Source organism: Merops nubicus, unplaced genomic scaffold, assembly GCF_000691845.1.
Source record: "Merops nubicus isolate BGI_N331 unplaced genomic scaffold, ASM69184v1 scaffold20819, whole genome shotgun sequence".
NCBI lineage: Eukaryota > Metazoa > Chordata > Aves > Coraciiformes > Meropidae > Merops > Merops nubicus.
The window spans coordinates 3,072-18,416 of NW_008633327.1; the positions used below are offsets into that span (position 1 = coordinate 3,072).

The following is a 15,345-nucleotide window of genomic DNA, read 5'->3' on the forward strand; positions in this document are numbered from 1 at the left end:
AGTCCACTCTGCCTGGCACCATCTCATTTGTTTACATCATCATGGCTGAGTGTCTGGCAGCAAACTATCCCAGTGGGGAACTCTGAAGCATCTACACTGTGGACAAACAGAGCTTGCTTCCTATCAAGCTCAGCAGCCCTCCTGTGCCTCCCCACTACAGCAGCATTTATCAGGACAACAACACTGCGCGGCTGATTGCTAGAGGGAAGGCTTTGAGAAGTTAGCTTTTATACAATGGGCTCACAAATTCTAAAAACTGTTTTCATCTGCAGGGGGTAAACAAATGTTATTTTGGGAAGAAAACACTGAAAACTTTTCAGGAATAAAGTGTATTGTGTAAATGCAAAAGGCTTCTGAGCAATAAGGCAAGGTGCTGCCTGGAGGACAGCTCCACATGAACAGTGAGTGGGAGCTGCTGAGTGTGCAAACAGAGGTGGGCATGTTGGTGCTATTGCTTTTGGGGGCTGCCAAGGGAGGTGCAGCATTGTGCACTGTTAGGAATTACCAGAGTGCCATTTCTCCAGCCGTGTGAGGATGTAAGCTGTAACATCCTTACGTGTGACTCCAAGTGGCTCGGACACACAGTACAGTGACAACCACCAAGTGTGACAGCTCTGCGTATTTGTTACAACAGCACAAGATCCAGATCACTGGGAGGTCACTCTGCAAAATCCCTTCTGGGAAATGACTCCTGATACTTAGCCAAAAACTTTGTCAATCATTATCTTAGGTCACCTAGCTACCTTTTTGTCAGACCACCCCTTGTGTTCTCTCCTTTTCATCAGCACTTGCAGCCTTCAAACACTTGCAGAGCTACCTCCTTGCTGCACAGCCCAGAGCCTGAGGCACGCTTTGGAACAGTTGAGTCTACAACCCTGAACATCAGAAGGCTGAACTCTGTCAATCACCATCTTTGCAATTGCAGTCCTTAAGAGGGAAAAAACAAAATCAGAGCCCCCCTTCAGAACAGCAGACTTTTAAACTGCAAAAGGCTGGACTCACGGAAAGAATAATGAACAGATCATATTTTGTTAGCAGAATTTTAATCCTGAAATCAGACAAGATCAGGGACTATTCTGCATGGAGAGCTGACAGATCTTCAGCTTGCTCTCTGCCCTGGCACAAGGCGCCAGTTAGTGCCCACTGTGAGGTTTTTCTCCTAAAAGACCATTGCTCCCTTGTCTTGCACAGGAAATTTAGGGAAGTGGCATGGACTAGTGTGAAAAAACAGAAAGCAGACAGAAGACCTCAAGCTAATCCTGGCTCTGCTGCTGACAGGCAGCAGGATTACTTTGCTTGCCAAGCCCACCTTGGGCTATGAAGTGCTTTCTTAAGATAGTAGATGATGTTTGGAGCTTTGTATAGAAAGATGTTTCTTCTTCTTGGTACAAATTTTAGTGGAATGAACCCCTCATTTGAGCAAGGGAGCAGGCTGGGCAGTTCCAGGTTCTGCTCTTGAGGCCCCTGACGTGAGGTCAGCCAAGCTGGGGCACTTCCTACATGGCCAGTGGAGCTACTTGGTACGCAGAAAGGGACCCAAAGCAGTCTCCCACCTACGCCTCCTGCTCCACTCAATGTGCCACAACTCCAAACATCTCTACTGAACACTGTGATCCTGCCTTCTGGAAAAAACTCCTCACATTCGTCCCTGGCTAGTACTGATGTGGCTTAAAAAGCAGGAGACCTGCAGCAGTAGTCTCCCAGCCACTCCCATGTGACGACAGGCTCCAGTTACCCTAGACTCCAGATGTGGCTTTGCGATCCCATTTCTCAACTCTAACACTTAGATAACATTGAGCACTTACAATTCCCCTGTGGGACAGCCACTTGTTATCCTTACCAGTCACCAGTTTGCAAGATCCCTAAGGCCATCAAAAGGATTGAAGCAGAGAATGAAAAATGGAAAAAAGGGTATGAATTTAAGATTCAGAGGCTATCTGATACCCTGTAAATAACAAGTCTGATTCTGTGAAACCACGGGCTGACATCATGTTATATATCAATGCCTATTCAGAAAAGGCTGTCTGCTTTGCAGTAAAAATGTGTGTTGAGAGGGGAAAAAAAAACTCCAAACCAGCAAGGATGAAAGAAAGAAGAATGAAAACAGTTGCAGATACAAAGCAGAGAAAATGATTTATAAGTGCTTGTGCATTTTCTGCTTTGTCAAGACTGATCTTTTCAGGTATCCCTTCTTTGTCTCATGTGTGTATTTCAAAGACAGAAAAGGTTTGGCTGGAAGGAAGCCAGTATCCAGCCTCAGGCAATGGTTAGTGAATCCATTTGGAGCAGCACACTTATCTTTGACAGACAGAGATTTCCAGGAGTCAGATATATTGGCAGCTGTCAGAATGGAACTGAGCCTATCCACCAACAGGCACAGAGACACTGCACAAAGTCTCCAGACTCATGTTTTCTTGCAACCAGGTCTGAGGGTTCATGTATGTCATATAATTATCCTTTGCTCCCTCTCAGGCACGCAGAGTTTATCTCCATGCCATTTATGTCAGCGTGGTACCAAGAAAGGCCGGGGCGGGCAGGCAGGCAAACTGACACAGCCCTGCACAAAAGGCAAAGTGCTGTTTCCAAGGAAGAATCATCACCCCCCTGCATTCAGTTAACTCGCTAAGACCTACTTCAGCTGCAAGACCTGTTGTACCGAGCCATCTGTTCACGCAGGCCGGGCAGACTGGTGCCATATCTAGAGGCTGACTTGCTCTGAGGGTGAAAGCCACGGGAGGAAGCACCCCAGCACTCGGTGCAAAGCCAGCTGGGGGAGCTGCCTCTCCTCCCCTACCTGAACCCCTGCGGACAGACGCAGGTGTAGCCGTTGACTGCATCCACACAGGCAGCTCCATGGTGGCACTTATGGCCCACACAGTCATCCTCATCTGTTTCACAGTGCTTCCCACTGTATCCCGGCAAGCACTCGCATCTGAAACAGAAGAGATTGCTGTTAATAGCTTGTTTCAACATCCCCAACAGCAGCAGGCACAGGCAGCCCAGCTCCACTCTGCTCCGAGACGAAAAGGTGGCAGCAATGCTTCCTGGGAACGTCAAGTGCAATTCCCACCACCAGCAATGCCCAGGTCCCTCCCGGCTGCCTGCAGCTGAGGTTCTGCCATCTGCTCACACTGAAGTCAGGCAAAGCAATGCCACATGACTGCTTCTCCCCAGCCAAGGCTGTGGAGCGGGGTAATCATATGGCTGTCTCCCAGTCATGCTGAAGATGACAGCATCCCCCCTGACCCTGCAGCCTCAAAGGGCAATATTGTGCAAGGGCAGTTGCTCTGATGTCTCGGGTGATGATTTTGCCAAGGTCTGCAGGCTGCCCAGCGCCTGAGATCGGGCTGTGCAGCTACACAGAGCACAGTAAGGTTCCACCTTCCAAATGGAAGCTTTCTGCACACAAGCCATAAAACTCATCAAATTTAAAGAAAAAGACCATCGGTTTTGAGATCACCACCTGTTTGCCATTCATTTCTGAGGCACAGCAAATGTTGCACAACAGATGTTGCTGCAACTATGGAAAGCTGTCTGTGGAGTCTGTTGTTTCTGGTGCTGACACTCTATGGGGTGACCCTCTTGCTATGGGGTAACACCACTCACAGGAGCAACACAGTTGGTAGGATGCTCCCAAAGCTGCAGGCATTGGCTTTTGATTTACACAATTCTCAAGTCTGTTGTATGAAGGCTGTGTCAGCATTTCTATTATAAGCCTTGCAGAAGTTTATAACCTGACAACAGAAAATATTTCCCAAAGTCTCTGACTTGGAACAGATCTTTTGGGATCGCTGAACAGCCTTATTTCGAATCTATAGTGTAGACAATGTTTAGTCATGAACACACTTTAGTCCATAAAAGACGTTTTACTGCACATCTGGAAACCAAGAGGCGTATCACCTCAACCAAAACAAGGGAAGAGCTGCAGTTTACTTCAGCAATAAAAAGAGATCTGTACTCTTGCTAGAGGCCCTTGTTTGGACCCAGCATGCTTGCCACAGAGCTGGAAGAGGAGAGACATTACAGAGTTGAAGGAGGCAGCATCAGGAGAAAAACTACTGCCCCACTAACCTATCCTGCTGGCCTCCTCCTCCCTGTCAGCAGCCTGGTGGGGGAAGTGCAGGAGGAGGCTCCTTGTGGAAAACCTCTTCAGAGAGACTGGACACGTGGGAGCTGGTGAGGGAAGACTTTTCCACTTCCCATGCAGCAGTCATTGTGCTGAATGTGGTTCTGAGTGACAGTGTGCTTTGGCTCCTGGCCACTCCCCAGCTTGTCAGGGCAAGGCAGTGAGTTGGGTGAAGCTTGCTGGAGTGCAGCAGCAGGTCCTGTGTGTGCTAATGACCAGTGAACGGCTGTCACAGCATCAGGGCTTCAGCAACCACCTAGCTCAAGCACTGAGAGAAGTAGGACCTTCAGTCTCCATTTCAAAATATGACTTGTGACTGGCTAAGAAAGAGGAAATAGGGCAAAGCCTCTGAACCTGTGGGCTGTAGGACGGATAACGTTACATGGATGTATATACTTTCTCTCTCCATCCTCCCTACAGGAGGGGGCCCCATCATGACCCTCTGCAGCCACCAGATGGTTGATGTTCCAGCTCTGCATGCCTGAATTGCTTTTTTGCACCTTGGTGGCTCAGAGAATACTGTGATTAACATAACGGAGATGACAAAACAGAGCAGAAAGCAAAAAGTGTTCTTTCCCCAACCCATAAGAAGCAGGCAATATTTTTTGGCAACATCTTAGTCACACCTGCAAGCAAATAATGTCAATCAAAGGACTTTGTGGGGGAAATTGGCAGCATTTAATCCTGTTGCTTTTTATTGATCCCTACAGTCGTAATATAAAGTGATGTAATAATGAACGATGTGCAGTTCCTTATTCAGGGCTGCCATGCATCAATTTTATGATGTGTATTGGCTATCTCAGTAATGACAGAACCACCACTTTTCTCTGCAGGGCTGCATTAAATCAGCATTTTAAGCTGTCAGGTAATAACTCCAAGCTTCAGAATAATAAAGTATATTTATACCATACTCCAACATCAATACAGTAAATGGAAAACATGCTCCTTTCCTGAAGTTATTTTTTTAGAAGTAATTTCATTGTGTTAAATGGTATTTTTTTATTGATTTTTGTTTTGGTTTGTTTTTTTTGGCATATAGAAAGCTACTCTTCTTCTGTAGTAACAGCACAATAAAAATGTGGAGGCTGGAAGAGAGGAAAGCCACCTGAAATTTTAGCTTCAAAAGCAAATAGCTCTGTGCAGCCAAACACACACTGAAATAGTCCAGTTTGCTTCCAAGCTTGGCTTTCCCTTTAGAAACATGGAATTCCTTTTGGGTCAGTCATCTCTGAGCTCTTAACATGTCACATCTAGGCAAAAGCTACCAAAAAAAACGTGCCTGGAGCCGGTGAGAAGCTCGGCCAGATGAATGTCTCACCCAGCCTCCTCCTAGAAACCCCAGGTCTTCCCACCAGGGAATGATGCCGTGTTAGCTCCATCCCTATCCCACACACTGCCAGCAAGTGGCAGAGTATCAATAAAAGCATGTGAATAAAATAAAAAGTGAAGAGAGCAGCAAAGAAACTTTGATATTCAAATCCTGGTAAGAGAGTAATTTACATGATTAGATCAGTTATCTCATTTCCCAGTGACTATCTGATACCAGTAGAGTTGAAATCTTGTTTTCTGGTGCAGTCTTGTAGTGATGGCAGCATTCCCAGTATCAAAGAGAGCCTACAAACTTGTCTAATGGTATCTAAAATGTTGGCTTATCCACGGGGATTTGTATCTGCATGCACTCAATGTCTATTGTATTAAAGCCGTGAATCATGGCTTCTATTGCAGAGCCAGGATGGAATTTCTGTCCCCATATCAATAAATAATTTGGCTTCCTACTTTTCCCCCCATCTTTGTCATCTTTTCCTCCCTGTGCAGAGTTTCAGACCCACTGGAGCTGAAGGCAGGATGGACAGACTGCCTGGTTCCCTCCTGCTGTGCAGTTCTTCACTGCTGAGTCCTACTCGCATGCCCAGGGCACAAACCTGACAGGTGGATTCAGCCCATTTCAGAGTGACTTGGTGCAGCTAAAGTATGGAAGAAAAAGCAACACTTGGACAAATCTACATTCAAGGCTGGGCTCCTTCTCCTCTCAAGTCTGGCTAGCAAATAAAAGGGGACAAAAGTAGTAAATTCTGGATTTTTGTGTAGCATTCAATTAATAGTGGGAGGAATAACACAAGAAACAGCAGTAAAAAATAGAAGCAGTTATTTAGGCTCCATCAAGCATTAATAGTCCCACTGAGAAGAACACTTTTCTAGCAAGCAAGCACGCAAATGTTTCTTGTTTACTCAAATTATTTGGGTGGCAATTATGAAAATGCTTCCAGCAAGGGTAAAACCATCTAGGACCACAGCTGTCCCCATCCCTTCACACCTCTAGCAACACAAGGTAATTTGAATGACACGATCTTGCCTCGTAACATGATGTAGCTACTGGATTAGCTGAATGATGGATTAACTAGGAACGAAAGCTGGAAAGAACATCAGGGACTATTTCTGTACCAGTCATACTTCCTTATCCAGTCCCTGTGCATCATTTCAGGAGCTGCCCTAATCATGTAATAGTTTCATCTTCCTCAAGAGCTGGAAATATTTCTGTCTGGAGGTTTTTGACCCAAAAGAAAGGCTTGGGTTGTACAGAATGATGGTCCAGCATGGATTTAGCTGCCCTCAAGATTTTGGTTCACTTCCTTTTAACTACCCTGCATGTTCTGTGTATAACTATTCCGACATGCTGGTTGCTTCACAGGACACAGTCTGACCCCGACTGCAAGTCACCAGGAAGACTAAAGAGTGCTGCTGTCTCTCCCCTGTGACACACTGGGTGTGCTGGGTGAAGGTATCCCTGGCCAAACCCCCAGTGCTCCCTCCCAGGAGCACCCAGGAGAGCACCCAGGACTGCACCACAGCTGTGAAAGCAGCCTCAGGGGGAAGAGCAGAATGCAGTTCACACTGCACTGAACTCTCTGCAATTTGTCTTCCTCTCCTACTTCTTTGATTCAAAGATCTTTTCTTGACGGGCTTTCCACAGCGTCAGACTTTTCAACTGTCTCTATTTGCTAAATTGCTCTGAAATTCCCTCTTCAGACAAGTGGGGAACACTGCTACTATGCCCCTCTCAAAACACCCCAGCCCCCAAACCTCCAGATGTTTTACTGCCATTTAAAACGCAAAGCTTTATTTTGCCCCTGTGAAACAATCCCAAGAGGCAAATGCCAAGACACACCTCACAAACCCCCCAAGGAGCCAGCGAGGCCTCTGCAGCCATGGGAAGGTGGCAGGTCCCCCGTGCGAGGTGCAGCTGGGGAGATGTGGGGAGAGGAGCCCCGCTGCCGCCGCACCCCAAGGCCCCCGGCCAGCCCAGTGGACAACAGCCGCAGTGGGAACACAACAGAAACCTGCCCCGCAGCTTTATGCCCTGGCCACACCTTTATCTTTCCCCTCTCAATAGTTGGAACAGGGACAGGATTTTAAACCCAGAGCCAGCTGAGGAGAGAAGAGTTGCATCAAGGAACACATGAGGAAACTGTCCTCAGTTTCTGAGGCAGGATAAGACATTTTGCAGTAACTGTTCCAGAAGTACTCCTTTTGCCATGCTCTGTTCCAGAATTATTTCTCTGCTCTGGGGGTACATCATTTATTTTCAAGTAAGCCACAGAAAGCTAAGGAAGTATATATGGTTGCATTAAAATTAAAAGGTGACATGTCTGAGGTGTATATAGCCTTGCACTACTTGCATTAATTTTGACAATTTTTACCTTACCTCAAACTCATTGCCAGTTCAGCCCTAGTCAAGACAACGGATGGATCTGCCTAGTGTGTGGAGACAAACATACACACATGCTTACCTGGTTCCTTTGTCAAGGGGAAGACATTTGGACTCATGTTGGCATGGATTTAGATCAGGAACACAGTGGTTAATCACCTCATCACACAGTTCACCTGAGAAAAAAGAAAAGCAATAAAGCTATGACACAGCTTGGATGATCCTGAAGCAGCTCCAGCCATGATGTTGGGATGGCAAGTCTCCCTAGACAGAGATAGCTCAGTAATTCTACAGGAAGAGACAATTTGGTTGTGAGGGCATGTGAGACTTCATTAAACTGGGCTCCTTTGACCTACACTGTACTGGTTCTACCACGTGAATTTGAAAGGCTGGTATAAAAAGTACTGACATATAAACTCCACTTGGAGACAGACTAAAGATCAAATGGGCAGTTCCTGACCCAGAACCTCTCATACCAAAGCAAGGAAGTGACACAAAAGCAAAATTGCTCATTAGGCTGTTACCTTTTCACACTAACATATTTCAGCTGTAGTTAATAGTCTGCCAAAGAAGCTGATTGGACATCATTCTGGAAAAGAACAACAACCCACAAGCCCCCCTCCACAAAACCTCTGTGACTCTCAATAATAGGAACCAGCTTTAGGACTGCATGCAATTATAAAACATTCACTATTTATAAGAAAAGTGCCAGGTCTATTGTGCTCACAGGAGACGATGACTTTTCAAAAAAAAAAAAAAAAAAAATCCCATGTAAGCTCAGCTCAGCTGTTTCTAGGTAGGGTGTGTTACATGCCATGCACCTCCCTGGGTTTGTATAAATGTTAATGATTAATAGTTGCAGAATGTTCAAACCCAGATAGTTTATTTAAATACCACCCTTCTCTTGAGTCCTAAATTATTAGGTCACACTTCAGTACCCCAGGATTTGAGATCCAGCCAAAGACCACAGAAACCTTTGCCTTCCCAAGAAACCAACAGAAACCTAGCCCACACCTCCCAAAGCCTTGCAGGAAAAGCAAAGGTCAGGTACTCTCAACATGGAACCCCCCCAGAGCTACAGCCCCGGAGTCCCCAGTGCAGCTATATCAGAAGAGCACATCTGCAGGGTTTCAAGGTTATGCACATTTTGTGTGCCTGCACACAATACATACCGTCGTATGAGCAACAGGCCCTGAGGACGGTGTGGGAAAAAGGCTAATGTGGGAGGCACCGATGAGCTGGCAATGTTTTAGCAGCATATCTATGAAGCTGCAGCTCCACCTGTCTTGGGAGTAACTCCACTTTCAAACCCCCTTGCAGTTCTAACTCCAGTGGTTACAGGGAAACACTTGAAGATGCAAGCCAAGCAAACCACAGAGATCAAAATTCGGATAGAAAATGCATATCAGAACTGTCTGACTTTTATCAGTCTTGTGATCTGGCAGGGATGACTGAGAGCAAAATTTTGAGATGACTCTGATGGTGACAGGTATAGTTTAAGCTGGTAACACCCTCAGCTCACTCCTTCAGGTTGTTTCACCCACATCTCCAGCCTCCCTACAGTACAAGCTACATACCTCTTTATTTGACTCTTCATATTAGAATGGAAGTATAGTATGCACTTCCAAAAATGACTCAGTTGTTTTTGTTTGTTTGAAATGTGGAACATCCGATACATTTGCTTTTGAGAGTTGCCAAGGAGAAGTGAGAAAGTAGAGCAAGAATATAATACTGGGTGCACGGGAGAGGGTACTACCACGTAAACCCTGGATTCATGTGCCAGACCTACCCTCATGACTTTTGGTGGGCTGGGTTTGGCAGTATCGGCAAGTCTGGCACCACAATCCACAGTGGACAGTTCATTGTTCCTAGTATCAATTTTAAGACAACCAATTCCATCTGGAGCCAAGGAATCCCAGGAAGCCACTGGTATTAAATACTACCAAATCTTTTTACAGCCTAGGACAAATCTTGGGCAAATAGATTGAGCGTATCCAGCTCAGGAAGGGGGACTTGCCAAATGGCACAAATCCATGGGAACCAAAGAAACAGATCACTCACTGGACTTGAGGTTTGCCATTGTACTTTGTTACTCCTCAAAAGCAACTACAGACATTCAAGTCTTACACACATGAACACGGCTGTCCTTGGGGACAGCTATTAACACATTTTTGAGGTGGCAGAACTGGAGATAGGTCTGCTTGCCAAGCAAGCCCCAAATTCACAGCCCACCAACCCTCCCAAAGACCAAAAAGCAAAGCTACTCCCTTGGTCTTTGGGTAGACATGAATATGAGCAGGTTAGAACTTGCTATGATGCCTGGAGAACTGCTAGTTCATGGTCTTGGTATCCCTCGTGTCCCCTGTGTGCTACAAATCTTATGTAAAAATAAACATGAAAAAAAGTAAATGACTGGTGACATTAAAAGAACTCAATGATCTAAAGCTGGAAATAATTTTGGAAGACCATTTAATAACTACAGTGTGGATAGATGCCTTCAACTATCTTTTCACTAAAAATGGTCAATACATACTTTTGAAGTTTCCATTTCTTTTGTTTTGAAGAAAAGGAAAGAGACTTTTAAAAAAGTAAGAACAGTTTCATGAACTCTCAAAGGAAATTATAATTCTTCTTAAAGTATTCTTCTCAAGTCTTGACAAGTGCTTAGAGATCCAGTAAAAATCTCCCCAAATGTCAAATATTATGACTCACTGTGTCATTCTGAAGGCACCACTATCAAAACGTAGAATTCTAGGCTAGGTACCAAACATAGCATCCAAAAAAATTTATCATTTTTCATGCAAAACTTGGAACATTTCAGGATCCTTCCTGTTCTTTTTCCCATCTATCACTCATTAGGGAGCTCACTTGGGAATGCCTTGCAACTAGAACAGCCTCATCTCAGGAAGAAAATTCCTCTTGATGCATTATTCCAGGCTCCACCAATGTTCACTAGATGCAGCAGAAAGCCTGCCAAGGAAATAAAACACTTTCTGAAAAGAAAACCCAAGGCACCAGCTACACAAAGACCTTCTCATATTCTCTTCACTCAGAAATTATCTGGGCCAAGAAATTTGCCCTCAGACCTGCGAGTGCAAGATTCATTGGCCGCTTTAATGTCGCTATCAGAGGAAAAATCTGATCCTCTTTTTTTGGAGTGACACAGGGCTGCTTCTCTGTGCAGCAATTAAAGGCCTAGTCCAAATTTCTCATTAGATAGCTATGTGAACCTAAAACCAAACTGGACATTTATCTTAGGCCAAATTCTAGCTGCACTGATTTCTTTGTGAATACATTTTATCATGCTAAAACAACAGAAAACTTCAGTGTAATGCTTTCCCAAGCGTAGAACACAACGCAACCTCCCCATTTCCCCCTCTCCTCTGGATCCTCACATTAGCGCTACAATTTGGGCACACAAGGGTTTCTGAAATGCTTATATAAAAGACAGAAACATGAGAACTATATTTATTTTCTAATCAGTTAAGCATTTTTTAACCCCAAATAATTTTTTTTTTTGTACTCATGTACTCTTTTTCATCAAAGCTGAAGGGGATAGATCACCATGCAATGCACCCCAATGAAGGAGATTCAGGCTGTTTCAGATTTACAAGAGGAAACCCACTTAATGCCATCAGATTCTACTTTTCATAGTATCCAGAAGTATTAGGTCAGTATTGTTCTGTGGTCTGTAGAAGTGAGGTGTGATATGAAGAGGGAACCTGTAGAAAGATACATTCTCAGCTGTGTGAGCTGCGTTTCAAACTTCTTAAGGCTGGTGGTAGTATGCTGGTAATTAGTGTTCATTTAAGGGAAGGAAGCATTAGACAGATGAAGGAAGCAGTTTGATCAGCCACAAAAAAAAAGTGCTGCTTTCGGATTAGAACCAAGTGGCACTTAGAGGTGGAACGCTAACTGATGAGTTTCCCATTGCTGCTGTTTCATACATTAAAAAAACAAATCAAGCAAACCAACAAACCACAGAAAAGATATTCTGCCCCTCTGAAACTACATCCCCTGTCCCTTTCATCCAGAACTGTTAGTTGCTTTAAAAAAAAAAATATATTTTTTTTGTCTCATGCAACATTTTCCTCATCTTATTTTGCAGCAAAATCATGAATTTCATGTGGGGCTTTCCACATTCACTTTTCACAGGGCTCACTGCTTATGAAGAGCTGCCAAGAAAAATGCTTAGGCTTTCCTGTAGCCTTCCACGCATCTCAGAACAAAGCCAAAACAACAACAGAGCAATAAAAATGACTTTTACACACAGTTTAATAATAATCTTTCTTTTTTTCCATTCTGTGCTGTCATTAAAGCTATTTATTTCATGCCACATTAGACTTTTAGAACCAAGGATCCAAGCTGCATTATTTCTTCTTAATCACTAAAAGAGAGATTGGATGCAGTAATAGTATTTTACTTATTTATCTGTAAGTAAAACTGCAGTTCTGAAAGACAATCTAGACCACCAGTTTGCAGTCAGTGAGTTTGATGATTTTTCTTTTGTTTCATATGCCAGTTGGGTGATGCTTTGTTCTCTCATGCAGAGAAAATATTCCTGAAATAATTGGTAAGGCAACATAGAAAACAGTCTCATCCTTAATGTGAGAGAAGCTTTTGTAGGGCTTGGAAGACTAAAAATGCTGTGAAGAATTTCACAACATTACTTGGGAAAAGGGAAGTGGTTACAGTAAAGAAAGGAGGAAGAAAGCCTGGCCTTTACCCACACAGAAAACATTTACAGGCTGCACAGGGAGAAGAGAAGTATTTGAGCAGATAAACAGTATGTTGCAATTTTCTGAAGTTTGCCAGGTAAGTCAGAATGGAAATCTTCTCTTTACTGCTAATAAAAAAGACTATACTGTTTTTCTCACAAGAGATTACTCATTTTGTATCTAATAACCTCTATCAGAAGAAGCTTGTTTGGAAAAAAAAAATAAATCTTGTTTTGCCTTTTCTCTTTCCAGTTATTAATAAAGAAGTCAGTATCAATTGAAAATTTCAGGAGAACCTAACAAAGTTTGGGTGGAACAGACACAGGCTGTTCTTCCAAGAAAATAATTCAGTTAGGAATGCTGATGTTTGCTGAAAAAGATTTGAGGCTCATCTTAGAAAATAAAAAAAAAAATAATTTTTTGCTTCCAAACTGTTTCAACTTGCAAGGAAGAAAAGAGAAACTCTGAAAATCTGTCAGTAGCAAATGGACTCAGCTGCCATGTTAGATACCAAAATGTAAGAGGCATTACCTGGAATGCACTGGAACAGAATTCTTTCTGCATTAATGAAGTTTGCTCGTACTTGATGAATGCAGTCCACAATACTCATTAGGAAAGGACTAAAAGTCACTTTACATTTTTTTATTCTGTGTTAATACTTTAAAAACTCATATCTGAGTTTTCACTTATCAGTTTTTGGCCTGTTAAATGGGAACCTGAAGTTAGACTCTACGCAGAGATTGCCAAAGTGGCTTGTCTTTTAGAATTAAGCAGCAATTCTTTCTAATCTTGAGGTTAAACAAAGGGATAACAACAACATCTGAGTAGAGAAAGAATGATCCCTTCACTATTCTAAATCTTGAAGAAGGAATATGTTCCAGTTCTATGCACTGCCAAAGTACGAAAAATCATATCCAACATCAGAAGTGCCACAACACCACAGTTTGTACAACATTAACGGAACCAGACAATTTCCAGGGCTCTTACAAGGTGGCAACCTGCATACAGCACTATCCCCCAGAACCACTGTGTCTGGAACAGATCCTTGTTTTGCTGGACCCCTGCATTTTTGATCTGTGTTACTTTATACAGATGTTTTCCAATTATGTGATTTGTCTGGAATGTATTAGGGGTCGATTCAGTTATTCACAGAATCTAGTGCATCCAGTCACATCTGAGATGCTGTTCATTTCCTGAGATGTCCTTTCAGGGCTGGCAGATAGGTCCCCAGACACACTGTACGCTCATGCCAGTCTGAATGGGAGGATGGGGCATGGGGGTTGTGGTCCGTTCACTACACTGTGTCTCTGCCACTCCTTCCTCCTCATACTGTTCCCTTGCTCCAGAGTGGGATCCATCCTGTAGGATACAGTCCTTAACAAACTTTTCCAGTGTGGGTCCTTCCCACGGGCTGGAGTTCTTAAAGAATGGTCCAGTGTGGATCCTTTCCATGGGACATGGCTCTTCAGGAACAGACTGAAGGGACATGGCTCCTGACACAAAACCTGCTCCTAGTTGGCTCATCTCCATGGGCTGCAGCTCCTGTCAGGAGCCTGCTCCTTGCATGGGCTCTTCATGGGCTGCAGTGTCTTTCTGGACATATCCACCTGCTCTGGCATGGGGTTTGCTCCAGCACCTGGAGTACCTCTGCCCCCTTCCTCACCTTGCTTGGAGTTTGCATAGTTGCTTCTGTCATATTTTTTCATCAGCACTGCTGACAGGCTCAGCTGGGGGCAGCAGCAGGTCTGACAGGGTAGCAGCTCCTGATTTCTTCTCACAGAAGCTATCCCTACAATCCTGCTCCTCCCTTGCTACCAAAACCTTGCCTTGTAAACCTAATATGGTCTTTGAACCAATAGGAATACATGATGTGCAGGAAGGTTTACTTATTCCCTCCTGGCAGTTCTAGCATGGCCATCACTGTGGCATCAGAGCGCTGAACACACCGACTGACTGTCCATAGGTGAGACAAGAGTTAGCTGCTCCTCCCAGCTTTGCTGCCTGGGCACTATGCACCACCTGCCAGTAAGCATGTAAATAATGGGCTTCTGATTAACTTCTAATCCTCTGATGTGTTTCTTCACAGATTAGATTTAATGAATCATGAATCCCCTTTAAGGATGATATTCACTCTACCCATCCTTTAAGACAGTAGTAGCTGAGATTCCATTTTCTTAGAGATACACCGTGGTCCTGATGAACCAGGAGAAATTCTCCAGTATATCCAGCTCCCGAAACATTTTACCCATTACATTTTACAAATGGGAATCCAACCAAAGGAAACCCAGGAGCTCAGCTGCAACCTGAGAGGACAGCCATGCTGAGATTGAAGACAGGCTGCAGCACTGCCAGTTACTGTCCTGCTTTCTTCTTCAGTTCCAATGCAATGAGATAAGAGAGTCCAACCTGATAGCAAATGGTTCTCTCTTAATAAAACAGGTCTGGTGGGATTCAGTTCTTGAACAAAGCTAAAAGATTCCAGCTCTTCCAGCACTTCTCATTCATAGTTATACTAGTGGAAAACGTGGGTGCCTTTTTATTTTTTTGCAGAGAAAGCAAACACCCTTCGCATCTGCCAAGTAACTAAAACTGAGAAACTTCCATGTAAGGCAGAATTCTTTCAAATAAAAGACAAAAACAACACTAAACTTTGACCACAATTTTCTCTGTTTGTCTCGAGGAAATTATCACTAAAATTCCAAAGTTTTAAAATAGGCTGACAGTTAAGTATTTGTTTAAGCCTTGAGTGTTTATGTGGCATTCCAGATCCTTGTGGAACCACAAGGCTGAACCAC

At 43.9% G+C, this 15,345-nt stretch overlaps 1 protein-coding gene across 1 annotated transcript in view; it reads right to left on the minus strand.

Moving 5' to 3' along the window:
- Window positions 1-2,794: 2,794 nt before the first annotated feature.
- The window catches only part of LOC103780536 (slit homolog 3 protein-like), a gene marked incomplete at both ends in the record, with an annotated part of 123,744 nt that continues 111,193 nt past the window's right edge, over window positions 2,795-15,345 (minus strand). Inside the window, 2 exons of the mRNA XM_008948224.1 lie at window positions 2,795-2,932; window positions 7,915-8,008. Of these exons, the coding sequence (XP_008946472.1) occupies window positions 2,795-2,932; window positions 7,915-8,008 (232 nt within the window). The remainder of the gene's footprint in view (window positions 2,933-7,914; window positions 8,009-15,345) is intronic.